At 42.4% G+C, this 26,611-nt stretch overlaps 3 protein-coding genes across 6 annotated transcripts in view; 1 reads left to right on the top strand and 2 right to left on the bottom strand.

The window, feature by feature from the left end:
• The first annotated feature begins 390 nt into the window (after positions 1-390).
• Positions 391-3,812, top strand: cyb561d1 (cytochrome b561 family, member D1). The gene is made up of 3 exons (XM_071902892.2): positions 391-1,548; positions 2,095-2,132; positions 3,309-3,812. Exons 1-3 carry the CDS (start codon positions 1,392-1,394, stop codon positions 3,810-3,812), a joined length of 699 nt encoding a protein of 232 aa, XP_071758993.1. The 5' UTR covers positions 391-1,391.
• Positions 3,813-6,424: 2,612 nt separating this feature from the next.
• zbtb40 (zinc finger and BTB domain containing 40) lies at positions 6,425-17,486 on the bottom strand. The gene is made up of 12 exons (XM_078283436.1): positions 17,399-17,486; positions 16,364-16,588; positions 15,270-15,685; positions 14,857-15,050; positions 14,529-14,742; positions 13,422-13,832; positions 12,967-13,173; positions 11,565-11,729; positions 10,077-10,291; positions 9,684-9,843; positions 9,349-9,593; positions 6,425-7,635 (listed from the first exon to the last, which is right to left on the bottom strand). Exons 2-12 carry the CDS (start codon positions 16,510-16,512, stop codon positions 7,414-7,416), a joined length of 2,598 nt encoding a protein of 865 aa, XP_078139562.1. The 5' UTR covers positions 16,513-16,588; positions 17,399-17,486; the 3' UTR covers positions 6,425-7,413.
• A 360-nt stretch (positions 17,487-17,846) lies between these two features.
• Positions 17,847-26,611, bottom strand: part of usp48 (ubiquitin specific peptidase 48) — a 29,435-nt gene continuing 20,670 nt past the window's right edge. For 2 of the 4 annotated variants that reach the window (XM_071902881.2, XM_071902880.2), the window contains exons 18-28: positions 25,734-25,856; positions 24,930-24,991; positions 24,650-24,760; positions 23,427-23,557; positions 23,143-23,249; positions 22,499-22,606; positions 22,115-22,306; positions 21,245-21,370; positions 18,963-19,011; positions 18,821-18,847; positions 17,847-18,653 (exon numbers count right to left, since the gene is read on the bottom strand). In XM_071902881.2, coding sequence (XP_071758982.1) covers positions 18,631-18,653; positions 18,821-18,847; positions 18,963-19,011; positions 21,245-21,370; positions 22,115-22,306; positions 22,499-22,606; positions 23,143-23,249; positions 23,427-23,557; positions 24,650-24,760; positions 24,930-24,991; positions 25,734-25,856 — 1,059 coding nt within the window. In that variant the 3' untranslated portion in view covers positions 17,847-18,630. Of the gene's footprint in view, positions 18,654-18,820; positions 18,848-18,962; positions 19,012-21,244; positions 21,371-22,114; positions 22,307-22,498; positions 22,607-23,142; positions 23,250-23,426; positions 23,558-24,649; positions 24,761-24,929; positions 24,992-25,707; positions 25,857-26,611 lie in introns of those variants that run through there. The other 2 variants (XR_013504863.1, XM_078283435.1) reach the window with 2 other exon arrangements.

Genomic DNA, 26,611 nt, shown 5'->3' on the forward strand with positions numbered 1-26,611 from the left:
CAAGTCACCATTCAGAAACAGCACAGAAACTGTCTATTCTCAGTATTTATGACCAAGACCTGTGGACCGCCAATATGGTTTCCAGCCTTTAAAACTACAACATTAGCTAGCCATATAGCTACCAAATGCCTACAACTGCTATTTGTTGCAACTCCCTCATGAAAATACCTCTCAACGCTATCGGTAGCTTACCAAATGACCTTAATGTTACGCTGTGTCGCTAACTCAAATAAAGCTCTCGCAGAAAAGAACATCCGTTCTAGTCCATTTGGAAGGGTATACGCGAGGACGAAACAGGAAGCAGAAAGGAAAGCTCTCGCTTCGCCTGCTGTACTCTCCGGTGTTACACGAGCTCCAATCCAGGAAGTGAATACAAAGCCCCGAGGAGGTTCGATCAGCAACTGATCTACAGCAAGCTGGAATGCACTAGTCTCTACCAGTTACATAATATGGACGACCACCTTATCAAGCGGCTGGAAGTTTGATTTACAGAAGTCAAGGAAGGGGAACGTTTGGTTCGCTGATCTGGGAACTGCATGGGAATTTACAAATAGTGATTCTCCAGGGGAAGAATCTTTCCTAAAGCGTCTCTGGTAGTGATTTAACCCGGAGAGACTGCACAGACTAGATGTGTTACTCCATCTGACAGCTCGGCCAATACGTTTTTTGTTGTTGTTTGTATTAAAACCTATTTGAGCTACATTTGGCTCGGAATGGATTGCATCACCTGCTGTATTTGAGCGACGTCAAGCTCGCCAAAAATAGGACCGGGAGTGTATCGATATTTTATTCAAAATAAAAGCGTTTGGGGGACAAAAAGTATAACGAAAATTGTTATGCCGTGAAAAGGATATTCTGGAAAAAGCGTGTATTCTCATTTTTACAGATGCCCCAGTTAAATATATTCTGTATTTTCAAAATTCTACTATCACAGTGAGGTATGAGATTTTCTTTTCTTCAGACTCGAAGCATTTTGGAGGGAAAAAGTATGTGAACAGAACAACAAAATACAGTGAAAACGACATTTTGGGACAACAAAAACAACTGTGTTTTCATATGTCTCCTTAAATATATTCTCCAATTTCATTTTATTCGGCTACATTAATATAACATAAATAATCGTAACAACGAGAACGTGTTACCTTGATGGGGATTTTATTTTAATCGTTTTCTACCGGACGTCGTATTATTTTTCATTCTGGCTAGCTTGACACTGCTCTTTATTATTGAATCGCATCCCCACCTATCACCCCATTTCCCCCCGTCTTGCTGAATGATGGAGCTCATACAGTATCCCGGCCCAGGGAGCTTCTCTCTCTGCTTTAGCGTTACGTTAACACCAGCCGGAGCCGGCGGCCTCCAGAGCAGGTAGCGGCCCGGAGGGGAGCGGCATGCGGGCGGACGTGGAGTACAGCCCGGTGGGAGAGGGGCTGGGGATGAGCGACTTCTGGCTCTACGTGTGGATGCGGAGGGTGGCGGTGATAGCGGCTCATGTAACCGGCCTGGGTCTGACCCTCATCATCTCACTGCTGTCCCGACCTGGAACAAGTGAGTGGACACGCGCACACACACACATAATCACACAGCTTCCCGTTACTTTCACACTGTACCTTAATGAAAATACACCATAATAACTGTAACCATAATAATCACTATAATATTCCTACTGTCTGTGGTAGTCAGTAGTAATCTTGTTATCACACTTTATGGTATTTTCTATATCTCCTGTATACTACCACTATAATATTCCTATAGGGATTTACAGTGCATCTCCTATGGTATCACTATATTATTGCTATAGTATTCCCATAGTGTTTATGTGGTGTTCTATAGTGAGTTTACGGTACTTGTATCTCCAATGGTATCCCTATAATATCCTAATATATTACTATAGGGACTTAATATTTTGCTGTGCTATTTGTATAGTATCTTTCTAAAATGTATCACAGGATCACTGGTTGTTTCTCCTTAGGCGAGACACCAGGCTGTGTATTATTTATGAGAGGTTTGGGTCATATTCTGATAGTCATTGTCAATACACTGGTCCCAGCTAATGGATTCTAAGATGCTTACTGCTGTTTCTTATTGTTTCAGGTCTGTTTTCCTGGCATCCAGTGTGTATGTCTGTTGCAGTAAGTAACTTTCTTTCTCACACACACACACACTTTTAGCAAATGCAATCATTATATATTGTAGGAACTTTGATCTTATTACAAAAATAAGCTGGATACCATCAAATACGTTGTATTTCAGCTATCCCACTTTTTTCACCTGCAACCTTCTCATTTGCTGGAACCTATCCCAGCATGCATTAGGCGAAAGGCATCACAGGGATAACACACAGACAAACACACTCACGCTCCCATTCACACACAGTTTAGAGTCTCCAGTTCACCTGACCTGCATGTCTTTGGACCGTCAGAGGAAACCCATGCAAACTCCACACAGAAAGGAAATTCTTCTTTCCATTGTGAATAATGGATAGGGGTGTTGGGGACAGGGAGGGGTAAAGGTAGCGACTGAGCTATTCTGTTACAAGCTGACCTAGAACACGCTAGGGAATGCAGCTTTCACACTAAAATGGCTGCTAGATGCGTTAGATTATCCAGTAGCACTATGAGATATGGTTTTGCTGAAATGTGCACACATACAGTACACACAGTAGGGTTTTCTCAGGTTCAGTACATTTTGATGCATCACCAGTATGTTCATAATAAGTTGGTTCATGACAAACCTGTCTTTCCCCCTGGTTTCCTTTGTGTTGCCAACTTTGACTGATATGACTGATAGTTATCCTCCATCATAGTGCCGTATTCAAAGCACATACAAAAGAATGCTATTTATAGCTCGTTCCATGTTGTTAACTACCACACACACACACACACACACACACTAGAGGGAGACTGATATATGGGGCTAATATTGTCCTTCCAGTCAGTGTCGTCCACCTCTGATATGATGGACTTTGATTACATATTTATGGTAGAATTGATCAATACTACACTGGTTGTCTATGAGAAAACCTTAACTGATTCTAATGAGCGTTTTGATCATTTTGATCAGATTCCACACAACTATGCATGATTATTGTAATTATCATCATCATCATCTTAGGTTTCAATGAAGAGTCTTAGTGTTCCATGATGGTCTAAAAGCTGTTTCAGATGCTTTTTTTTTTAATGACATTTGGGGGAAAATTTAAAGATATTGAATATTGGCAGAAACCAGGATGTGTCAAACCCTAAGACACACACACAATCTCTTCTGCCTTCCTCCATAATAATCAGGTCTTGTCCCTCCCCCTCCAGTACTGCCTGTGTATGACCGAAGGCATCCTCCTCTTCTCGGCCGAAGGATCCCCCTTCTGCTTCAAATCTCGCCAGGGTAAAGTGCGTCTCCACTGGTTCTGCCAGGCTCTGGTCCTGGTAGCCGCGGCCACCGGGCTGGGCTTCATGGTGGCCAGCAAGAACGCCATGGAGCGCCCCCACCTGGTCAGCTGGCACAGCCTGCTGGGCGTCGGCACGGCGGCCGCCACCCTGCTCCAAGCGGCCTGCGGCGTCTGCCTGCTCTTCCCCAAGCTGCTGCGGGTGTCCTCCCCCCCCCGGCTGAAGCTGTACCACGCCACCTGCGGCCTGGTCACCTACCTGCTGGCCACGGTGACGGTGGTGTCGGCCATGTTCTCCGACTGGTTCCAGGCCACGGTGAAGGGGGCGGCGTGGTGGGCCTTCCTCCTGCTGCCCCTCTTCCCCGCCCTGGTGGTGATGAACCAGATTACTAATGCCTACCTGCCCCGCAAGAAGATCACCAGCTAGGAGGGGAGGGGGGAGGATGCTTAACATTTGTTTTATTCACACGGTGGTGTCTGATACTCATCTGACGTTGGACTTTTCCTTTAACATTATCTTGTGAATAAAGCAAATCACCTCACACACCCTGCTCATCCTCGCACTCCAACCCCATCCGCAGACATGTGAACGTGTCACAGAGGGATTCTCAAAGAAACCCATTCAACTGGATTGCAGTGCTCTAATAATGTATACATACACACACAAAACTCACAAGAAATAGTCAGGTATGGACTGACTGACCTGAGACACTACTGCAGGCAAACTTGCACTTGGAGGTGGTGGACTTGTCTGTGGCTGAACTTGACTTCTTTTGTCCACTGGCCTCTCCAGAGGCACATTTGCACTATATATATCCAGCGAAGGTCTGAGACACTTTACTGTATGTAGACTGGTTTCCTCAAGGAATATGAAGCACCTACTGCTGCTTAGTTGTAGTAAAGTAAAGCTGAATGTGTGAGGAAACAGCAGCAGATGATTATATACCAGCCCTTTTCTTAAATTGTATTTATTCATTCGTGGTATTTTTTTTTTATGTTGTGTTGTCTGTCTTTGCTCCTTGAAGGTGCTATGTGTTGCATTTTATCATCAATAAGTCATTACCACATTAATGTTAAGAGACCATCACTGTGGAGATTGTCAGCCTCTACACTGCATTTTACATTGTGAGCTACAGCATCAGATTTGGATGGAAATCTGCTTTACGGCACAAAACAGGAAGAGGGCGCTGTTCTTCTAGCGCAAACAGAGCTAAAGCTTTCAGAGTTTCTGGCAATGGAAGATGGTGGAAGGAGTGAAAGGCCGATGGAAAAATAGCCTCCTAGATGTTTATCCTCTTCAATAAAACCAAAAACGCCAGGGAGGAGGAGCACCGAGGTTTGTGGGAAATGTAGTCTTAATTTGGAGAAACACTAGCGCTAACAATACCAGCCATGGTTTCATTTGTTTACAGTAATTATACCAAGGTATCAATTAATTTGACTATATACTGTATATTGATGTTTAAAAATGCTACACACAGCACCTCTAAGTCCATGAACTACTACTCATTTCAGCCAGCGTAGACATGTGACCCCTTCCTTTCCCATTCTGTCCTCTACCTTGTTTTTGTCAGCCGCGCTCTATTGTGTTTTCTCTTGCCTTTGCAGTCGATGGGAACAGTGCATGTGCGTGCGCTCCTGCGTTGTTTGGTGATAACAAGGCCGAAGGTGTTAGATTTCTCCTCGCTCGGATGTCATCGGCACGGTCTATTTTTAAACTCCGTTGCAGAACCGCCCTGATGCACAAAGACCTATTGAATGTACTGACCTTCCGGCGCCATGCCTCAACTCCTCCTTCAATAGGAAGCCTATGTATTTATGCAAAAACAAAGAAGTAGTTAATCCATTTGACCTTATATTCCTAAAGCAAGTCACCCAGTAGCAGCATGTTGTCTGGGTGGGTGTTGGTTAGTTCTAAGTCTTTGGAGCAAAGCTAGGCTTCTGAAAAGCAGCACCTCTGTGGTATCTACTGTGTCTGTTCATTTGTTCTGATAAAGTGCTATCAGTGTATTTGGAGTGGTGAAGGATAATTTATAGGGCTGCAACTAACGATTATTTTCATTGTCGATTAATCTATCGATTATTTTCTCGATTAATCGATTAGTTGTTTGGTCTATAAAATGTCAGAAAATGGTGAAAAATGTCGATCAGTGTTTCCCAAAGCCCAAGATGACGTCCTCAAATGTCTTGTTTTGTCCACAACCCAAAGATATTCAGTTTACTGTCAGAGGAGTAAAGAAACCAGAAAATATTCACATTTAACAAGCTGGAATCTGAGAATTATTTTTCTTAAAAAATTACTCAAACCAATTAATCGATTATCAAAATAGTTGGCGATTAATTTAATAGTTGACAACTAATCGATTAATCGTTGCAGCTCTAATAATTTAACATGTTTAGGTTTTTCCAAAAGCATCTTGGTTCCACTGACTCAACAGGGAGGCACTTAATGCTGGGATCCATTTGAGAAAACCAGCCAATAGTAGAGTATATGTGATTCGTGTTTTTCCATTTAAATATTCTACACGTTTAACTTCTTAACTGGGTTTGAAGTTTTCTCTAAATTCCATATTATTCCAGAAATTCCAGGACTTGTGGGAACCCTGTAGTCTGAATGCTCACAACTAAAATCACATTATGGAAAGATAGAGGGGTGTACAGTGATATAAAATATGTAGACATGTACCGCGGCAGAACAACACTTTCATATAAATTTCATAGCCATTCCCAAACTTTTCGAGTTTGATTTAATTCTCTTTTCTTTTTTTTATCTTTTTGAGACTGTGTAGGAACCCCACTTTACTTTCAGAAATTCAGAAATCATTCTTTCCCATTAAATTACATGAACATAGCACTACACACATCGCTCTTATAAATATGCATAATGTGCTTCATTCAAGCTGTATTACTCAGGACTTTACGCTATGAGACCATTCAGCGTGTTTATAAGGTGATCAGAGTCTTGGTTTCAGGAGGTTGGCCTATTCGAATCCTGGTCACCAGGTTTCTGTCTGTACTGAACAAATAAATACATTTGAATTTTGATCATTTGTTTTTATTCATCACAGGAAAAATCCATCCCTGACATCCCTGTGTCAGTCTCTCAGAATCAAAGAGTGAGGGCTTCTTTCTAGAGCCGCCATTTTGCACCAAGAGACGTTCAACAATCATACAGGGAGAAATCCATCGTAGAAGAGGAGAGAGACCAGTGTCTCCACCCACAGTAGCCTCGATAGACCAGAATGCAGTTCAGCCACAAGACATGTTGCCTTTTTGCGTAATTGGAACCGGAGCACAGAACACCGCAGCATTGTTCTCTCTCCACTCTCACTTTCAACTGAAAAAAGCCACGCTCTCCACTTCAAGCCATCTATATGCCCAAACACCTGTGTTTGATTGACAGCAGCAAGTTCACGCCTGTTCTCTGGGGGATGTAGGAAATCTCTAACTGAAGTCGAAGTAGACGAGGCAGGTTGAGAAAGCGGGTTCACCAAAAAAGTAAATGACAACACTTCATCACAAAACAACTCCTGGAATATACTGAACACCACAAATTGATATCTAACAGTGTAAGAGTGTCAAGGGTGGATTTGTCATTTAAAACCTTAGCTTCCTTCAGCAGTGTGCACAGTCACCCAATCTGCTTTGCCACTCGCCAAGCTTTCTTGCTTTCTTAAATGATTCATCATAAAACGTGAAAATTCACATGGTGAGAAATCAGTTATTATTGATTGATCAAAGATCATTACCATCACTGTGATCAATACTATCATCTGGTTTTATAAGTTATTATGTTTCCAAAACAGAATAGTAAGTTAATTAAAGTGACGTGCACATCCACCTTTTTTACTTAAAAGGTTTGGAGTAAGAATAAGTATGGACCTGCCTTGAGTTCTACAGAACGGAAAGAGTCCTTGGCTTGTGAATTATGACGGTTTTGTCTTTTTGTAGTTCCATTCATGATCAGAGGAGAAAATTAAAACCATAAAACTGGTCATTATCCAGAGGAATACTCCAGGGGTCAAAGGTCACAGTTCAGAGTTGGGAACTGACAGTTTGTCCTCACAGATGAACGTGACCGAGCCGTTCAGCAGGTCTTCCATGTTGACCGCCACCACCTCCGACGACGAACCCTCCTCCTTCCCGTCTCCCAGGGCAACAAACACCTGCTGGGAACTGCCCAGCTGCGATTGGTCCACAGAAATAACAGTCTCCGCCCCCTCGTCGCCTGTCGCCTGTGTCGGGATCGCCTGATTGGACAGAGAGCATGTCGGTCAAGCGTGTTTTTCTAACTACTAATCTCTTCCGTGCGTTGAATATTTTGGAAAGGATGGGATTTCTTCTTTAGTATTTTTAATACTTCTGGGTATACTGGCACTTAAAACTAGGGTCATGTGAAACACGATAAGACAGGATTCTGAAATATTTTCCATTTCAAATTTGATGCTTTTACTAGCTGTTTATCTCTTGGCTGGATCTGAAGATTTTAGTCTGTGTTCAATATGATTAAGGGTGCTCCGATCGATCGGCCACCGATCGTTATCGGCCGATATTCGTTCTAAATAGTTTGATCGGTGGTCTCTATAAAGGCCGATCAGAAGAGCCGATCAGATGATGCAAAACACGCGAGACAATTTCTCTACGCGCCGCTAAAATGGCTTCACCGGTCTGGCAGTTCTACCAGGTGTCTGAAAAAGACAATACATCTGCAAAAATGTTAGGGAGAGACGAGTTGGGAAGAGATCCAAACAGAAGTAGTCTCTTTGTGCGGTCTGTCTCTGTCTCGCTCGCTCTCTCTCTCTCTCCCCGGACCCGTCTGTTCGCCTCCCATTGCACACGCGGGCGTGAGGGATATTTTCTTTCCCATGCCAAGAAGACGTCCGGCTGAATTCCCAAAAAGAAGAACTAAGGGTTATTAACGTTATTCGGAATACAGCTGGGTTTCCGAGACTAGCAGATGAGCTGTATATAGGCTACTGTAGGTGCTAGTCAGTATCCACTGAGAGGACTGAAAACGTTAATATTTACTTTTTAACTCTGAATGTTTGCTCCCTCAATCCAGATTAATATTGAAAAATATTTTGTTATGTTGCAGTTTTTATAGTCTCTAAAGCTGGAGTAAATTGATAAAGGCCCGGTGTTTTCCGTCTATTGGAATTGATTTTTGTTGCCTCAGTAGGCCTATATATAATTTATTGTTCTAACTTGGTGTGTTGTGCACATTTAGCTTTTATTCTAATTTTTATTTTATAAAATTGTATTTATTTTATTCCACAGGAAAGCTATATTTGTTAAGATCTAAGCTGCTCCCAATAACCAAGCATAGGCTGCTATGGTTTAAGTTGTGTCTCTAAGAGAGAGAGTGGAATATGTTGCACATGTTGCCTGCCAATAAACAGTTGTCAATTCATGATACTTTCTCATCTCTTAATTTTGATACTTAATATACAATGTTGTTAAGAATAGTTAAATAAATAAATAATGCTACACGATGAATAGAAGGCTTCAAATAGACCCCATGATCGGTATCGGCCGATACTGCTTCCAGCGATCGGTGATCGGCCCCAAAAATCCTGATCGGAGCACCCTTAAATATGATGTATGGTAATATGATATGATGTCATCTAGGATAAATCACTCAATATTACAGATACCTTTCACAGCAGCACCAACTATCACAATTTATGAAATGAAAGTACAGACAGATTTTAGTGTCAAAGGTGGATTTGGGCTGTACGACAAAATCCCATAGTTTTCCAGACTTCTTGTCCAATTCCAAAACATTTCAAGACCTGGCAATGATTGAAGTCATTGCCGAGTTTCCATACCTGGGTAGGAACCGAAATGTAACCAGTATTTTCTAGTAGAATTTACCATCTGAAAGCTGAGGTGAACAGTATTTAAGTAGAAAGCCCCTATCGCCTTTCCCATATAACATGAATGCAGCAGGAGAGTTCTCTTACTGTGTGGGAGGTGGATGCCTGCTCCTCCCCTGCCTCCTGCTGCCCCTGCGCCCCCATGTGGCAGGAGAGCAAGTGGTCCTGCAGTTCCGGCTGGGAGGGGCACACCAGGGAGCAGAGGGCGCAGCCGAACGCCGAGCCGTCCCGGCTGCGGTGCTGGCTGCTGGCGTGCTCCTGCATCTCCTCCTCCCTGCTGAACGCGGCCGGGCAGTACGGACAACGTGCCGCCGCCGCCGCCGCCGCCGCGTCTGCGGGAGGAAGACACGTTCAAAGACAGCCCACAAGATGTCGCTCGTGGACCTTTCCTAAACCACCTACGCGGGACCGGGCGTCCTCACCTGGGTGTTCGGTCGCCTGATGTTTGGACAGGCTGCCAGCGCTGGGGAAGAACTTGAAGCAGACGTCACATTGGACCAGGGTCTTGAGCTGACGACTGGTTTGGCTGGCAAATACCTCGGGGTGGTTGGTGCGGTTGTGGTACCACAGACCTGATAGTTGCTGTGGACACAGAAAGAAATGTATATGTAATGCTGGAGATGCACTACAGGACTGACCAGACTAGTTCTAGAGAGAAAAAAAGTGAGAGTGTTTTTAAAACCCACGTGTCACACCTGATCATTTTCTTCTTTTGTCATTGTCAGGTTATCAATTTTTGGCCATTAGAGTTTGTTGAGTCAGAATCATCTAAAATGTTACTGGACCAGTGGTTACAATGGTGAAGCCATCCCTACCTGGTAAGACTTGTGGCACAGGTCGCAGCTGAAGGGCTTTGTGGCCGTGTGCGCGCTCTTGTGTTTGTCCAGCAGGGCGGCGCTGGTGAACACCTTGTGGCAGACGGGACACTTGTGGAACTCCTTCGGGTGGCACTCCTGGATGTGCTGCCGATGCTCCTCCAACGAGGAGAAACTGAGACAACACTTCTGACAATCGTGGGGCTCCGATATGTCTGACACCGGGTGGGATAAAATACTCAATATTATATCAAATAATATTTAAGCAATATGGTATTAATATTTATGGTGATTTTAGAAGAGCTAAGAGGCGTTGTTTGGCACGGTGAGAAACAGTAACAGTAGAGCTTTTATAAAACAGCAGTAACACCACTGTAATAACAAAGAACACATGTTCAAGAAATGTGATGAAATATGTTTTCATCAATAATAATTAAATGTTATTCTTCTGCCTTTCAGTAATACGCTTGAAAAAGTGGTTGCGGAGTGCCATACGTACCAGTATGAGTTTTGATTTTCAGTTTGTGCAGGAATATTTCAATGAACTGTTATGTGGTTACAGGTCTGTGTTTATAAATTATATCATGAATATACAAATTAACTCTCATTGGTTTCGGGTATTTTACAACGGCTTCAAATGTGGCTCTGCCAATCAGAACTCAGGACCACAACTAGCCGTTTCATATTGTAGATTGTCAGTATTAATTAAATATTTTTAAACTGTCTTAAATATCACTGACTACATTTCCATGCAGTCAATCATATTAATCAGACTTATATCAGATATCAGATACTTATTCCCAATGGCAGGACGTCATATAAACACCTAATCATTTTAGAATAAACCAACCAATGCTAATCCGGTTGAAAATGCAATCCTCTTGGAAGCCTGCATGTAAACGTAATCACTGTGAAATATGGCGATATAATAATTAGTCAATAGATAAATACAGTCAGATAGATACTTTTTTATGTAAATATATATCTGTCACTCATTCATCCAACTGTCAAGCAAATTGGAATTGTTGCAAAAAATAAAATATTAATTAGACTCCCTGAATGTAGAACTATATATATATATATATATGTATATACACACAGTATATATACGTATATATATGTTGAAAAAAAAAAAGTTATTCTAATGCACCAACTAATGGTCATACAACCGTGATGGAGACTTATACATTGAAGTGACAGCAGGTATTTCAGACATTTTGTCAGATATACAGACAAACGTTGCTACATATTTATTCAACAAATACGTTTCCATTGCTATTCAGCACATAACTTCTTTGTCGACAAAAACCTTTCTTCCTGAAGCGAGCATAAAAATATGGGATATTGAGGAAACTTTTCTGTTTCCATTCCGCTTTTATAATTCAGTACATCAGAATTAACCTAAAATACTTGGAAGGAAACCCAGCAACTGTGTTGGTTTCAGTTAATCAAAGCGTTAATGCATGCGTCCGTCTGGTGTGTTCTTACTGTGGAAGGTGTGGAGGTGGACTGTGAGTCCACTGGCCTGGCTGTAGCCTTTTCCGCATTCCCGACACACGTAAGGCCGATCGCCGGTGTGCGTTCGCACGTGACGCGTCAGCTCGATGGACTGCGCGAAGAGGGCCTCGCAATACTGGCACGCATACATCTTCCCTAAAACACACACAAAGAACACACACTGAAATGGCATTTACTGTACTGACTGGACATGTGAAAACACTTAGGATGCAGGCGTCCAAAAATCCAATAAAGACTAGATGCAAACAGAGCTCACATGGCGAAATGAAAGAAAAAAAAAAAATCTCAAACTGAGACGGCTCAATGCAAAGATTCCATTTCCATAATCAGTGCCACTTTTCAGCAGTGCAACAATGCTTGGAAATGTTTTGGAATTTTTCACTGAAGCACCTTGTTGGTCAGATGTAGATTTGAAATGGCTTGCATTTCAAAATATTGGTTTGAGAAGTTATTTCTTCCACTTGGGAGTGTAAGCACCCCTTGCAGTCTAAAAGACACACACACAAACACATAATATGTACATTTTAGGCATTTAGCTGATGCTCTTGGGCTGTGATCAGATCAGAAGCTTTTTTTCTCCAGCTCAAATGCAGAGTGTAGCTGTGAGCGTCACTAGTAACTGAGAGCAAAAGCTCAAAGGGCACAAGACATCATTGTGGTTGTCATGCAACACAAAGTTTGACAAAGAGATTGCAAGCTATCTAATTAGTGGTTAGCTAACTAAGCTGAGTAACAAAGGGAATAATGTTGAAAATAAAAATGAACGAGATTAAGACAGAAATTGCTCTGCTTTAGGACTGGACAATGAATCGTAGATAAACATATGTTGCGATCATGTAATTTGGCTCTGTTGATGCGTTTGTTATATTTTCAATTCCCCTGGAAGCCCTGGTGTGGTATATCAAGCGCGATATGAAGCCATTACACCTGGCCAATCACAACCTTTGAATGTGCATCGTCCACCATGTGTCCAAAACGACACACAGAAACTTAACCTAGACTATGTCTGGAAAAATGTTGCAACGAGCCAAGTGCAAAAGAACGGATCGTCCCAACGTTAAGAGCCTGAACCTGAAAACTTTGTTTTAGTTCCTAAAGGTCGATCATCATCTGTCATTCGGAGATACTTAAACCAGATGAAACCAGATGACAACAAACAAGTCCAGATTCTGTGCAAAATCTGCCTTAGAGTTATAGCTGCACCTTTTAATTTAATGTCATTTTTTTCACACTAAGATGTGACGGACAAAGATGGCTGTCACACATATGGAGAGGAGAGATCACACCAGATTTTGTCATTCAAAAGCATCTTAAGATCATGGCCTTAACCAGACTGTGTGTGTGTGTGTGTGTGGGGGGGGGGGGGGGGTACCCTCAGAGTGTTTCTTCTTGGTGTGGTAGGCGAGTGCGGCAGCCACGCTGAAGCTCATGTCACAGTGTTTGCAGTGGTAGGGTTTCTCTCCGGTGTGCAGCCGCATGTGGTTCTTCAGAGACGAGTTGGCACCGAACTTTGCGCCGCATTCCTCGCAAGCGAACGGCTTCTCTTCAAAGTGTTCGGTCCGCTTGTGGTAAATCATACCTGAAATATGACAGGGAGGGAGGGGAAACACGCTGATATGACAGAAGATGAGAAGAGCTCACATATATTTCAGTGCCAGTCATTTAATACTGGCCCAACAGTAATAAAAAAAACATTATTTTTTAAGCACAAGTCTATAAATAAGCTTTAAAAAGTGATTTCAAAGATGATACTGAGGCTGTCATGAATGGTTTCCTCCACCATGACGCGAATGTGGCATAACTCTCCCTGGGCCGGCTATTGCTCACCTGATGGGTGGGCGAAGGTTCGTCCGCAGAGGTCACAGGCCACCTTCTTCTTGACCCGCGCGGCGTCCGGGTGAGCCTCGGCCCGGTGGCGCTGCAGGGCCCGCGGGTTGCCCAGTACCTCCGGACACAGCGGACACTGCTGCTTGAACTCCTGGGACATGGAGCAGCGCTTGGCGTGGGACAGCATCCGACACTTGTAGGCAAAACCCTTTTTACACCAGCGACAGGAGTAGGGCTGGGAGGGGGAGGGGGAGGAGGAGGAGGAGGAGGACGACGAGGACGGGGAGGAAGGCTCTGTCGCCGTGGCTTTAGGTTTGCTGTCCGCTTCCGTCTCTCCCTCTGTGTTTTCATCCTCTCCGGCCTCCTCCTGCTCCTCTTCAGTGTTGGTGCTGTTCTGCTGTTCTGAGCCTGCTGTGGGAGATCAGGGAGATTAAAGTGCTCACTAACAAGATAAAGACTGCCTGCTACATGTAAGCTCCTGCTTCCCAGTTTGGATGTAGTAGATATAACTTGTTGTACAGTTAAGTGCTTTTGTTGGGAAATAACAAAATGGACTCAGTAACAAAAGCAGTTTTTGGTGGCGGTGGCTGTTGTTTTACTTTAGAAAAAGATTTAGTTACACACTCCTTATATTTGTTGGGACATTTATTTTATGCTTTTTCTATAGTTTATCATTACCAATAGTCTGCAACTCTTGTGTGTGTGTGTTCTATGTATTTACTAGCTAACAGAGTTAGTTTGTGTTGCAGCAGCAATATGAAGCGGAGAATATGGCCGTCAGCAATGTAATTGATGTTTTCATTAATTTATTATTGTTCAACTAAACGTAAAACAAAGACAAAGAATGAAGACAGACTTTCCCAGTCATATTTACCACTTTTTTGGGTTGTTTATGTGTGCTCAACTTGTAACTACATTTCCAACAGCACTTGAAGGCAGCACGATAACAAAATGTAGGTTTTTTTGGTGGCTGTTGTTTTAAAAATCATGGTGCACAGAGCCACTTAGTAGTAGTAGTAGAAGATGTGCATTAGGCATGTATAATTCATATTTTACCAAATTAGATTTAGCCAAAAGTTAACGCACACACACACCACCCTGACGTACCTGCAGTTTCCCATCCATCCCCCTGCTGTGTCTGTCTCTCCACCTCCTCCAGCAGCAAGAGCAGTCGTGGGGGGAAGGAGGAAGGAGCTTTCTGCTGGACTGTATGGAGCAACGTGAGGACCCCCGCCTCACTGAGAACCCCCTCCCCCATTCTGCTTATCAGCCTCTCCATCGCTGGGCCTGGATCTGCCTGCTCACAGCACTGACAAACCACCTGGGCGGAGGCAGAAGATCTATGTTAAAACTGTGTTTAAGACATTTTAATATTTTTAAATACTTAAATCTAGATCATTTAAGACTTCTCCAGGACCCGGGACAACCTGATTACCTGTCTCTCCTGTTCCCCGAGGCTGGTGTGCGCTGCCTGGCTCAGGAGCTCCAGGACAGACGGGACGTTGCTGAGGAGCTCCATCAGCTCGGAGGAATGTTTCAGAAGAAGAGCGGCGGAGCGATCGGACACCTCGGCCATCATCGCGTTGTTTTCCTCCACTATGCTCAGCAGGGGCTTGGCTTCTTCAGGCTCTAGGTTTATGAATATGAAGATGAGCGCCACATGGAGCTACTTCCGTCTGGGGTTTGTGATAAAGGCGCACATGCAAACGGCACACATGCAAATCTGCACATTCTATACATAATCTCTACATCAGTGAACACATTTCTGCCTCCAAGAAATGGTTGTATAAGTAAAACTCCAATCTGCCCCAAAACAGGACTTTGACATGGTGGGCAGCTGAAACTGACCTGACGCTCCCGGGACACCCTGACGAACTCTTTTACATGGTGATCCTTCTGCATCTCCGCTGCATCTACGATTCCTTTCCCCTTCCACCTCCGCCTTCACCTCAGCCTTGCCTGAGATCAAAGCACCCTTCTTGGGTGAGGCTACCCCCTTGCCGCCCACGCTCTTGAGCTTGTTGACCTGGGTCTGGGCGGACGGGACCGCGGCCGGCGGGTTTATGAGGCTGGTGAGGATGTTCTTGAAGCCGACGGCCACGTCAAACATCTGCAGGCTGTCTGCAGCGGCGACAATGCGGCTGACGTTGTGTTTGCCCAGAGGCAGCCTGCCGGTGTAGACCATGTCCAGCAGGCAGCCAAAGTCCTGGGAGGAAACGACGGCCGTGTCGATGGAGATGGTGTCTGAACCGTCGAGGAGAGACCTGACAGAGATGAGGAGAATTACATTTCTCTTCCAGTTTCCGAGTTATTCAACAACAGTCACAGATCAGAAACGGAATTTCTTGCTCTAAGTCAAAAGTGACTGTCTGTGAACGAATGGGTGGGATCTTTCCCTCTCTTTTCTGTCTGACTTAGCTGCTATTAATGAAAATAAAACCACTTATGGAAAAATCTACCCATGGATAGTCTTACACTGTTAGATATCATCAGTAGAAGCTCAAGTATCTGAAACTCTGACAACCAAACTGACCGGTTTGCTGAACAGACATAATCAACATTTACATATGTACTAAATAAAAACCCAACCGTGTGCCACTGTCGATTATTCCTTCTGATAAATGCAATTAAAAGTATTTCAACAGCAAATCAGGCTGCACATAGTATTTTGGAACATGTGCATGTACATGTTAGGGTTAGACGGATATATTAGATTGCCGATATAAGGCTGATATTGGGCTTTTATTAAATATCAGATATCAGTCAGTTAGTGCCAACCCCCTCCGATATGACGGAGGTCCCTCCCTGACCACAGCTAAAAGTCTGGAAAACACAAAAAGTCTGGAAAACCTGTAATAATATTTCTATTTTCTGTGGTCATTGTATTTATTCATTAAATTGTTCTATTATGATCCATAAAGAAATAAGGGGTGGGGGACTACCTGAACAGCATGCTGGAGGCGGCCAGCACTAGTTTATGTGCGCGGTGGGGACTGTCTCCAACCAGGATAGTGCAGTCACAGAAGTGACCCTCCTTCCTCAAGGTCCACAGCTGCTGCATCAGCTGCTTGCTGTAGTTGGGCAGCTCCATGTTACTCCGCTGAGGGCGCTGGAGAGAAAGGGAGAGAATGTTCTCCCTTTTCTGGAGAGAACGTCACGCCAAGCTCCTTTAAAAAAAATCTGTCAGTTTCATGTTTACTTGCTTATCGGCAAAAGCACACACCTACAAGAACATGACTGAGGATCTCTAATGAATAATTAGGGTCTACTGGTAAATTTGGCACTTATTTCGGTAAAATGTCAACTTTTAGAATTGGTTCACACCGGTCGCTACCGCCCTCTACCGTGTATTTTGGAGTTAGAATATTATGGGAACAACCACGGAAACCAGTTCGAAAAGTTTCATTTTTTTACTGAAACAGGAGCTGGTTGGTGTATTGCGGGGGTGTGTAACCATGTGCCATGGATAGCCGAGAGTCTGCAGGTTTTCATTCAAACCAGAGACTGCACCAGCCAGGTGACTTCACTGATTAGCACTCCTTCAACCAGAGAGGAGGAACTAATCAGTGAAATCGCTATCTGGTTGTGTGGTCGGTGGCAGGAGGAAAAGCCCGAGTTGTCAGACTACGGACTTTAGTCAGTTGATTTGGGGAAATACAGGTTCATCTGGCCAGGTATCGCCAAATAATCAGCCTTTCTCTAAAAGCTGTTTGACAACACGGAGCAGCTATGTTAATATTTGTTTCACATCGGCGCTCACTGCCCTGTCTCAGAGTGAAGCACATAACCTAGCTATTTCACAAGCTATTGTATAAGCTAGCCGGCTCTTGTACGGCATTCAACGCTAGCTTTAGCCTCTGAAGGAACATGTAATTCACGTTAGGTCGGTTAAAGTCCTGAGGGGGGGAGAGAAACGGCAACTTTAAGAATAAACTACAGACTAACATCCGACGTGCACTTCCCTTCCCCGTCTTTACCTTCAATGTTATTCAAATGATCCGGCTCTTTATTTAAACTTCATTGATGAACAATTCTTGGCTGCGCAATAAAGCTTGGCTGTTTTGAAAATGGCGACGGTGGGTAAAAAAAAAAAACGAATGGTACGGTGACCAACTGCGCATGCCTAAAACAGTAGTCTGACATGTCCAGGTCAGGTCTGAGATTATTTGGTACACGCCAACCCCCAATAAAATAAAACATTGAAAATAAATAATTTCTCTGTAGGTGTTGATGTTGCACAGGGAATGGACAGAAAAGTATAATCAGTTTGACTTCTAAGCACTAAAATGAAATTAAAATTACATTGTCATAATTGAATTACATGGTATTATAAAATTTAAATAAACACTGTACCACAAATATTTCATATTAAAGTGGGTCATTTGTTGGACCTAATATGTTAATTAGAAGTAACTAAGGACACACTGATTTGAAAATATCTTTATTGTCCATATGAAATAACAGTGAAAAGAATAGTACATACCACTGCCTGCTTCCCGTTTCTCACTTCCCAGCTTCCCACCCATGAGGTTTGCACTGATGGAACTCCTGCAGGAATTAGCCTATACATACCGTGTAGCTATCTATCTCTAAATGCCACATGGAGTATATTTCTATAGCTTTGTTGTTGAGGTAATAAATGTTCAAACATGAAGAGCAGTTACATTTGTAATACTTGATAGTTAATCGTGCATTCATTTGACATGTTTGAAGAAATTGCAGTGAGACCACAAGCTTCCACTTAATGGGAACACGATTCGAAAAAGAAATTGTTTCCTTAAATTTTTCTTTTATCATAATTAAAAAAAAAAACGAAAAAAAACGAAAAAAAAAAAAAAACGGTGTCTAAAACCAAGCCTATTTTCTTAAGTGACAGTACAAGTTTACTGAAGCCGAGCCCCAGACTAGAAGATATCACTTAGCTTCCTCAACCTGTTTCTATTAGGTCAGGGCAAAAAGCACTATCACAAAGTCCTTGAGAATGTATTGGGATCTTTAAATATCAAAAGCCAGCAATCTTTTATTTAATGTACAGAAAAAACAGCGGAATTGCAACATAGTCACAGTTTTATTAAAGAAAACCTACTCAAAACTTAAAAAACAAACAAATTAAAGCACTTATTTGTGTATGGACACTTGACAAATTCAAGCCATTTTGATTTTCGTCCAACGTCCGTCCAATTCAAGCATAGCTAAAGCAAAGTTTTCCTCAGTGCCCGAGAAGCCCAGTGCCTGCAGAGACAGACGTAGGTGATTAGACAGACACCGAACCGAATACATGCATTCTGCAAAAAATATCCGCCTGTATCATTTTTTTAAGAGAGGTTGGCCTAAGATCAAAAGCTTCAAAAGTTAAGAATAATCAAGATTCAAAACAAATAGAGAAAAAGCATGCTCACCTTTAAATCCTTCTTCAGGCATTCTCACTGAGAAAGAACAAGTAGATGACTCAATATAAGGAAATGTTATCGTGATTCCGCCATGGTTATCAAGGTGAAATGTCACAGCTGTAGTGGAGGTAAAGACGAGAACACCACTTACCCTGATAGACATCATCCATTGCTGCATAATCTGCTATGGGTTCATCAGCCTGCATGGAAACAATGGCAAGAAAAGTTTGAGACCCAAGAAAACCAGCTGGTCTGGAAAAGCGTCCATGGCAAGATTTGTATGCAAAAATACAGCCATCTTACAAGCCTTAATCATGAAGTGGGGCTGCAACGGAGAAGAGTGTCTCATCTCCACTAATTGAGGCACTATAGATTCATCCTATTTACCCAAATTCAATTCTGGAGTCAGCAGGGTGACTGGTGGGAAATCTTCTCCACCCACGAATTGACAAATCCAAACTTCAAGTAATAATCTGTGACATTTTCATATAAATAAATGTCAGTTTTGCTACTCTCTATCACTGATTGGTATTAAAATAGTGATTTAACCTATAGAAAGTGCTCGAAAGCCTTTACATTTGCTTTTCTGAACATCTGGTGTCTGGTAGGTCTTTCTTGCTGTTGTGGCAAAATTTGTTTCCATTAAAAAAATGTGTTTCCCCTGATAGTGCGTGTTCGCCTATATTTTACACCTGGGAAAAAAAACCCAAAATAATTTAAATTGTTGTGATCGTTTTCTTATCGCTGGCTTTTCAAACGGCAACAAAAAAGTTTTATAAACATTTCACAGGATTACAAAAAATGAAAGCAGCCTACCAAAAGTAACCTACCTAGTTGCCTCATAATGAATGGAGATCACACTCGTTTGGGACAGTACATCCAACCACGAGTGTCCATTGTAGGGCTGAAACGATTCCTCGAGAAACTCGAGTAACTCGATTACTAAAAATCATCGATGCAAATTCTTTGCATCGAAGCTTCGTTTAATCCATATAACTATATACACACTCAGTGTTTTGCACGGATGATTATTACTGTTGCACAACGCGCTGGAGAAAGAAAGAGAAAATAGCGAGGGGCGAAGAGAAGAGACAGGCCAGAGAAAACGACAGAAAATGTCCAAAGTTTCGGATCCAGTGTTGCCAACTTGGCGACTTTGTCGCTAGACTTAGCGACTTTTCAGACCCCCCTGGCAACTTTATTTCTCAAAAGCGACTAGCGACAAATCTGCCGACTTTTTCTGACCATGGGAAGCAATGTTAATGTGTTGAATCCCAAAGCATTTGGCAATAAATTGGTTCGGCTGATGCCGGTTTTCTCTACTTGCTTGTCTAATCCAGAGAGGTCTGACGGTCACAGCGCTCCCCACACACAGCGTAGCTCCCTCCCTCCGCTGAGAGCAGGGACTGTAGGATAGGGTCCACTTGTAATTGCTACCGGCGTACGCCGAAACTGGCCCGGGTGGGCGGGGTCAGCACTTAATATTAAAACGGGATGAGATGAAGGCTAGTAAAGAATGCACGTTAATTATGGCTATATGTAATGGCTAGTTAAGAACGTAAATCAATATGGTGGCTAGTTATGATGTCCCTAAGTTAGCTAAGTTTTGCTCAAGAAAATAACCACAGAAAATAAAATGCTGCAGTCAATTTGTGAAAGCCTGAGCTTCATTCATGTTATTATTATGATAGTCACACACACACACACACCCCACACACACCTACTCCCCTCACAGTGATGCATAAAATACCCCAGAAAGCAAAATATCAGGTGGTGTAAGTAGCAATTGGAGCCTAAAATGCACCAGTCCAATACAGCAGGTATATTCAGTTTAGTTTGATTGCAGTGAGTAGGGTCAGCAGGTGTAGGGCAACCCTTCAACATAGCAAATAAATGTACATTAGCCAGTCTTATGAACTTGTATGATATTTAGGCCTAGTAATAAATATCAATAATAATAATTATTTCACCTCGCTTTCAGTAAATCACAGTGTCGTATGGACAGCTTCGTGCGGACAGCTTTTCTCTTTTGTATATTTACTATTGCTCTTTAATAAAGCAAAAGTATTTCTTATCCGATTACTCGATTAATCGATGGAATAATCGGTAGAATACTCGATTACTAAAATAATCGATAGCTGCAGCCCTAGTCCATTGATTCTACAAGTTATCAGGCTACATCAACAGAAATATGTATGTGTGAGTTCTCGCTTTTCCTCTGCTGCCTCCACTGAGCATTGTTCTTACTCAATGCTTCTTATTCAATGATTTTGTACATCATACATCGGCACAACCCCATCTTTGTGCGATGTTTTCCTTGTGCTGGAGAGCGTTCTGAGTCTGCGTTTTCACTGACAAATGCTAACGAGCCATATTAGGCTGTCTAGCAGTGTAGAAATCACACATATTTTGACATGCTGCTGTGTAATGTACCTTGAGACAGATGATGCTCTCGGGGATGACGCCCAGACTGCCCAGTGTGGCCGAGTCGTCCGTTAGACATTTTCCATCAATGGAGAGGTTCTGGTCGAACGGAGCCACGGAGAAGGCGTGCATGATCTGCAGGACCACAAGCACAGTTAAAAGGTATTCTTGTGAATACAGTTTGTACATTTTAACAGTTTAAGACCTCCCGGTTAAGAAAAAAATGAACACATATCATTATTTTTGACTCTGCATGTGCGTGTTTCAACCAATGCGTTAGTCAAGATTGTAGTGGCTGACTAACCTAAACACTTTGCATTCTACACTAGTTGATATTTAATGAGAGAAACTGATCTTTCCAAATGATTAATGGTAGAGAAAAAACCGTCAGAGGAGAAAGAGTAACAGCAGCTGGAAGACCAACCCCTATCCATGAGATTTTGTCAGCAGCCTTTCAGACACTTGATCCTTTTTGACAAAGATGGATTTCTGAAGTATACTTATACTAATATTTTTTAATTGAAGCTGCTGATAGCAAATAATTTGTGCAGTTATTCAGTATCTTTAAATTTGACCATTCTCATGCCAAAGCATACAAGTATTCGGTTTTCCCCAGAAATAGTAATAACAACAACAAACATCCATGGATATCTGTGTGAAATATGATCAAATGATAATCAAAATGTTGCATTAGAATGAGTTCAGGTTAAGGGCTTCCAATAGATAATCAGTGTAGTATTGGTCAATTCTATAATAAAAATGTAATCAAACAAACATGCATTCTATCCATCCTATCAGTAGTGGACGACAATGACGAAACCATAACCACTTTTTAATAAAGATTAAGAGCCGTGTTTCAAGCTGGTTTTGGGCTTTCACCTGTATTTTCAGCTCCTTCAGGGTCTGATTGGCTGAGACGATAAGTGCTTTCTCTCCTCGGAGTTTCCTGTGCCGGGTGCTTCTCCTGATTCCTCCTGGTTTGACCATACTGGCCACAGGAACAGGACCTCCTGCTGCTGCTGCTGCAGCATTGCCGTCACTCAGCTTTAGACGCTTCGCTCCGTCCTCTGACTGGAGGAGAGAAAGTCATGTGACTAGGAAGTAAGACTCACATTGGGTGATGGCTGCATCATCTTGCAAGCACCAAAAAGGTATCTATCATTCGTCACATCAGTGGTGTCAGACAGTTGACTTGTGGCAACTGTGTGGCGTGTCCCTCAACTTATCCATTAGCTTATTGCTATAGCGTGGTGATGGACTTACCTGGCTGAAGTCTGGGTCTTTCTCTCCATCCACCTTAGGTTGCTCTTCCTTCTCCTCCTCTGCCTCTGAGCTGCTAGCATTTGGCTCTGGAGCCGCCTCCTTTACCATCTACACAATGGACAACATGAGAGACACAAAATTGGACTCTCTGTGTCAAGAACGGGATATCTGTGGTTACAGAGTTCCCACTATGGCCCAACGTAAAATTCCATGACTTAACCACGACTTTCTATAATTAAGTCAGACTGCTTCCATGACCTAAAAACGTCCTTCTTTACTGCTTTGATATTAAACCAGTAAAGAAGGTGAACAGTCTGGTTTTCACTCCGGCTGGGCTGAAAACTTCTAGCTTAATGCAACAAATGTGTGAAACAAGATGGAAATACATTCTGCTACACTCCGTAAAGTGATTCCCTGAAATTCCCTGACCTCCCCAGGGAATTTATCGAATTCCCTGACTTTCCCTGTCTGGAGTACACCTCTAAATACCATCATATTCCAGGAATTCCATGACCAGTGAACCCTGAAGATGAGATGAGGGAAAATATGGTATCATGGTATAGACACCATGTAAAAGATGCCAGTATACCGCCTGGCATTAATCAACAATGCAAATGGAGACTGTCCTCATGGATTCTTCTTACCCTCTTGTCTTCAATGACTTTGCGGATATAGATGGTGGCCTGGGTGTACTCTCTCAGGTCCCTCTGCTGCTGGAAGATGAAGCCCTCTCGGCACTCCCAACACAGCTCTGGACACAACAACACACACACACACACACCCACGTCAACTTTAAACTGAATCTAGGAAGATGAGCAGCCAAAATTTCAAACTACAGGACAACGATACGAGTGCATAACACTATGCAGAAAAATAGAACTCTGAGCATCTTGGGGTGATCCACTCGCCCCAGCGTTCCCACTCTTACCGGGGTGAGTGCTGTACTGGGTGGTGGAGTCGCTGGGCGTGGCCTGGCAGGAACAGTGGATGGAGATTGGATGGTCTACAATGAAGAGTCTGCTGATCACCTCCCATTCGCTGGGCCAGAGCAGAGCTATACTGTGCAGGACAAACATCACAACATGAGACCACAGTGGCACACGCTCAGATACACACACCGCAGTGCATGTTGCTGGTCAGTTCGCCCTACTGTGAGCTGCGCTGTCTGTGCCGTCATGAAGTGAATAGCGAGGCAATGTCTGAAACATAGCTTACATATGTTGAGGAGGTAATCCATTTATAATTAGCTGTATGTATTTGCTTCACAAAAGTAGCGATAATCAGATGGAGTATAATAGCCAGCTAATGTTGACAATGGTAAGTTAACTCATGCTTGAGGTAATAGCTAACAAAGTAAGATATTGAGCTTGCTAAATTAACTGTTAATAAAACACCCATTCTTGAGAATTGGGACATATCTTGTCTTACCAAAAAACCTTAAAATTATTACTCAACAAATTGATTCCAAATTTCTGTGGTGAAAAATTATATTTAAGTGGTTTATATACTTTCTTTTTTATTTTTTTTTACCTTCTATACCTGTTCAGTGCCCGAAAATACCCCTGTCCCAGATAAGAATTCACAATTTCAAACAATTAAAAAATGTGTAAAAAAACACTTCAAAACATAAAACAATACCTACTGATAACACAGCTGTGAAAATGTACTGTTATAATCCTCTTTGTTTTAAAATAGAATTTTTCTGAAAATGTTGGCCCTTGAAAGTTGTGTCCCAGATTTTTGTCAACACCGTCAGATTTCCACAAAAATGTAATTTAATCAGGCATAAAAGATTAGCTATGTCCTAAGGACCCTTGTCTCACTTCCTGGTTTCACAGAAGGCAGCAAGGCTACTCATGCACTGTAAGATATTGAGCTTTCTAAATGAAATGTTAATTAAATGCAGTCTGTGAGAATTAAATGCAGTGTGTGAGACACACTGGACTCCAGCATGCCACATAATGCTTTGTGTGGACTGCGTAAGATTGTTACTTGACGACTGCATTGGAGTGAATCCGTTCAGAGGTTTCAGAGGAGAGTTGTACTGTTACATGATGGTCTAAATGCTGTTTCAGAGCCTTTTCCACCCTGTCATGTATAACATTCTGCGGAAAACACTGGATACTTGGCCTTGAAAAACCCCACACTCACTGTTGTGCATCTCCGTTGACCAGGGAGTCGTAGGTGAACATGAAGCCTCCATGGGGGCAGAGCAGCAGGCTGTTGCCCACGCTGGACACTGGAGACGATTTAGTGGGCCTCCTAGAAAACACAGGGAGACATGGGAGAAATGGCATTTGCTAGGCTGACCTGCAATCCTGCTGCCGACCGAATCCGACACCATTTATCTTGACACGCACCAACACTGTGGCACCAAACGCCATGACATCACCAGTTTCAACTGTTGAATTCACTGTGGAAACAAACGTACCTGATGAATTTTCTCCACTCGTCCACAAAAAACAGAGGGACTATGTAAAGGACATCTGTGCCCTAGAGGGACAAAAGCAGAAAGGATTTTTTTTTCCACATTCTCCTACTTTCTCAATTGTTGTTGTATCCCAATATTTTCATTGCATTTTCATACAATATATTTAATAATTTTTCATTACAGTTTCATATTGTACATATTTTTCATTCACTTTTCTTTCGCAGGATGCTCTACTGCTGTTATTTTGTACACCGTACATACATGCTGTAATTCATATATTTTCTACTTAAAGGTGCTATGTGTTGCATTTTTAAACATCAATGTATCATGATGCCATGGTATACAAAGAACAGCGCACTCTTCTTTTATATCGCCATAAAGCAATATCGTTTGTGCTGTAAAACAATACAGCAGATTTCCCGCCGTTTCTGACCTCGTGGCACACAATGTAAAACGCAGCGTAGAGGCTGTCAATCTTCTCACTGATGGTCTTGTTTGTTTATGGTAATTATACTAATGTCTCAAATCTAACACGTTAATGATTTATTAATGTTAAAATGTTGCTCTTCTAGTTACACTTCTAGAGTTTGTAATTGTCAGCTGAGTTAAGTTTACCAACACCTATTTGCTCTCTTATTTTCATCCTATTATTATTATTATTTTGTTCCTATTTTGCTGCTGCAAGGACCCGATTACCCCACAGGAATCATTCCAGTTTCATCTAATCTTCAACAGCTTAATAGATCTGAGCAGGTTTTCATAGCTACAGAGGACTGACAGTTTACTGCTCCTCTTCGTGGCTACCTGTGGCCACTTGGTGAGCGTTGGCCGGTTCTTCTCCTGGAAGAGGTTGAGCAGCTGGTTCTTCTGGTCCAAGGCCATCATCTTACTGACCGCCTCATTGTCCTTCTCCTCCTGCTCCAATGTCTGGGCAGACAAGAAGGAAAAGTTTGCATACGACAGTTTACACAGAGGTTCACACCAATGCTGTGGCTTATTTGATAGCAGGATGCACCTTTCGTCAAGTTACATTTAAGATTTTTTAAAACCTTTTTAATGTCAGTGAGAATTAATCATAACACCAACTTTGCAACTGAAGCTGAAAACTAGACCTATCAGAATTTACGTCTGCATGACTGGGCTGTTTCTCATTGGGAAAAACCAACCCACAATTTTATTTGACTTAAAAAACTGAACTAAAACTGAATTTAAGACTTAAAATGCTTCAACAGTAGTCAAGACCATTTAAGGCCTTTTAAGAGTTTAGATAAGATATTTTGTGACTTTTGCATGACACTGCAGACACCATGTTAAGACCACTGCTTACAAAACAAACATTTTAGGTAATCTAATCACAAGCTTGAATTAATTTTAACATGAGGTAACAATTTATTACAACAATGAGCACATCTACTTTTTAATATCCATCTATCTCTCTAAATTTTGATACCATTCACACAGCTTCCATTACCATTTCTCCAAACGTAAAACATAGGTCTGAATGTAGAAAAAGGCTGAATGACTCATCGGACCATATTACTTTTTTCCATTGCTCAGGGCTCCAGGTTTTGTGTTCCTTACACCAGGTTATGAATATATTATGTATGTATTATGTGCATTGGCCTTGAATACAAGTAGTAGCTCAGTACAGTTCTTGTTGAAACTGTCTCACAGAGGTGTTT

The sequence above is a fragment of the Centroberyx gerrardi genome, chromosome 5, assembly GCF_048128805.1.
Source record: "Centroberyx gerrardi isolate f3 chromosome 5, fCenGer3.hap1.cur.20231027, whole genome shotgun sequence".
NCBI classification, from domain to species: domain Eukaryota; kingdom Metazoa; phylum Chordata; class Actinopteri; order Beryciformes; family Berycidae; genus Centroberyx; species Centroberyx gerrardi.

Excerpts from the sequence above, each read along its gene's own strand:
- cyb561d1 (XM_071902892.2), top strand. The coding sequence starts at position 1,392 with ATGCGGGCGGACGTGGAGTACAGCCCGGTGGGAGAGGGGCTGGGGATG. Across the intron at positions 1,549-2,094 it reads GCTGTCCCGACCTGGAACAA|GTCTGTTTTCCTGGCATCCA; the intron begins GTGAGTGGACAC and ends TTATTGTTTCAG. Across the intron at positions 2,133-3,308 it reads CAGTGTGTATGTCTGTTGCA|TACTGCCTGTGTATGACCGA; the intron begins GTAAGTAACTTT and ends CTCCCCCTCCAG.
- zbtb40 (XM_078283436.1), bottom strand. The coding sequence starts at position 16,512 with ATGGAGCTGCCCAACTACAGCAAGCAGCTGATGCAGCAGCTGTGGACC. Across the intron at positions 14,743-14,856 it reads TCGGGGAACAGGAGAGACAG|GTGGTTTGTCAGTGCTGTGA; the intron begins GTAATCAGGTTG and ends GCCTCCGCCCAG. Across the intron at positions 9,594-9,683 it reads TCAGGCGACCGAACACCCAG|ACGCGGCGGCGGCGGCGGCG; the intron begins GTGAGGACGCCC and ends TTCCTCCCGCAG.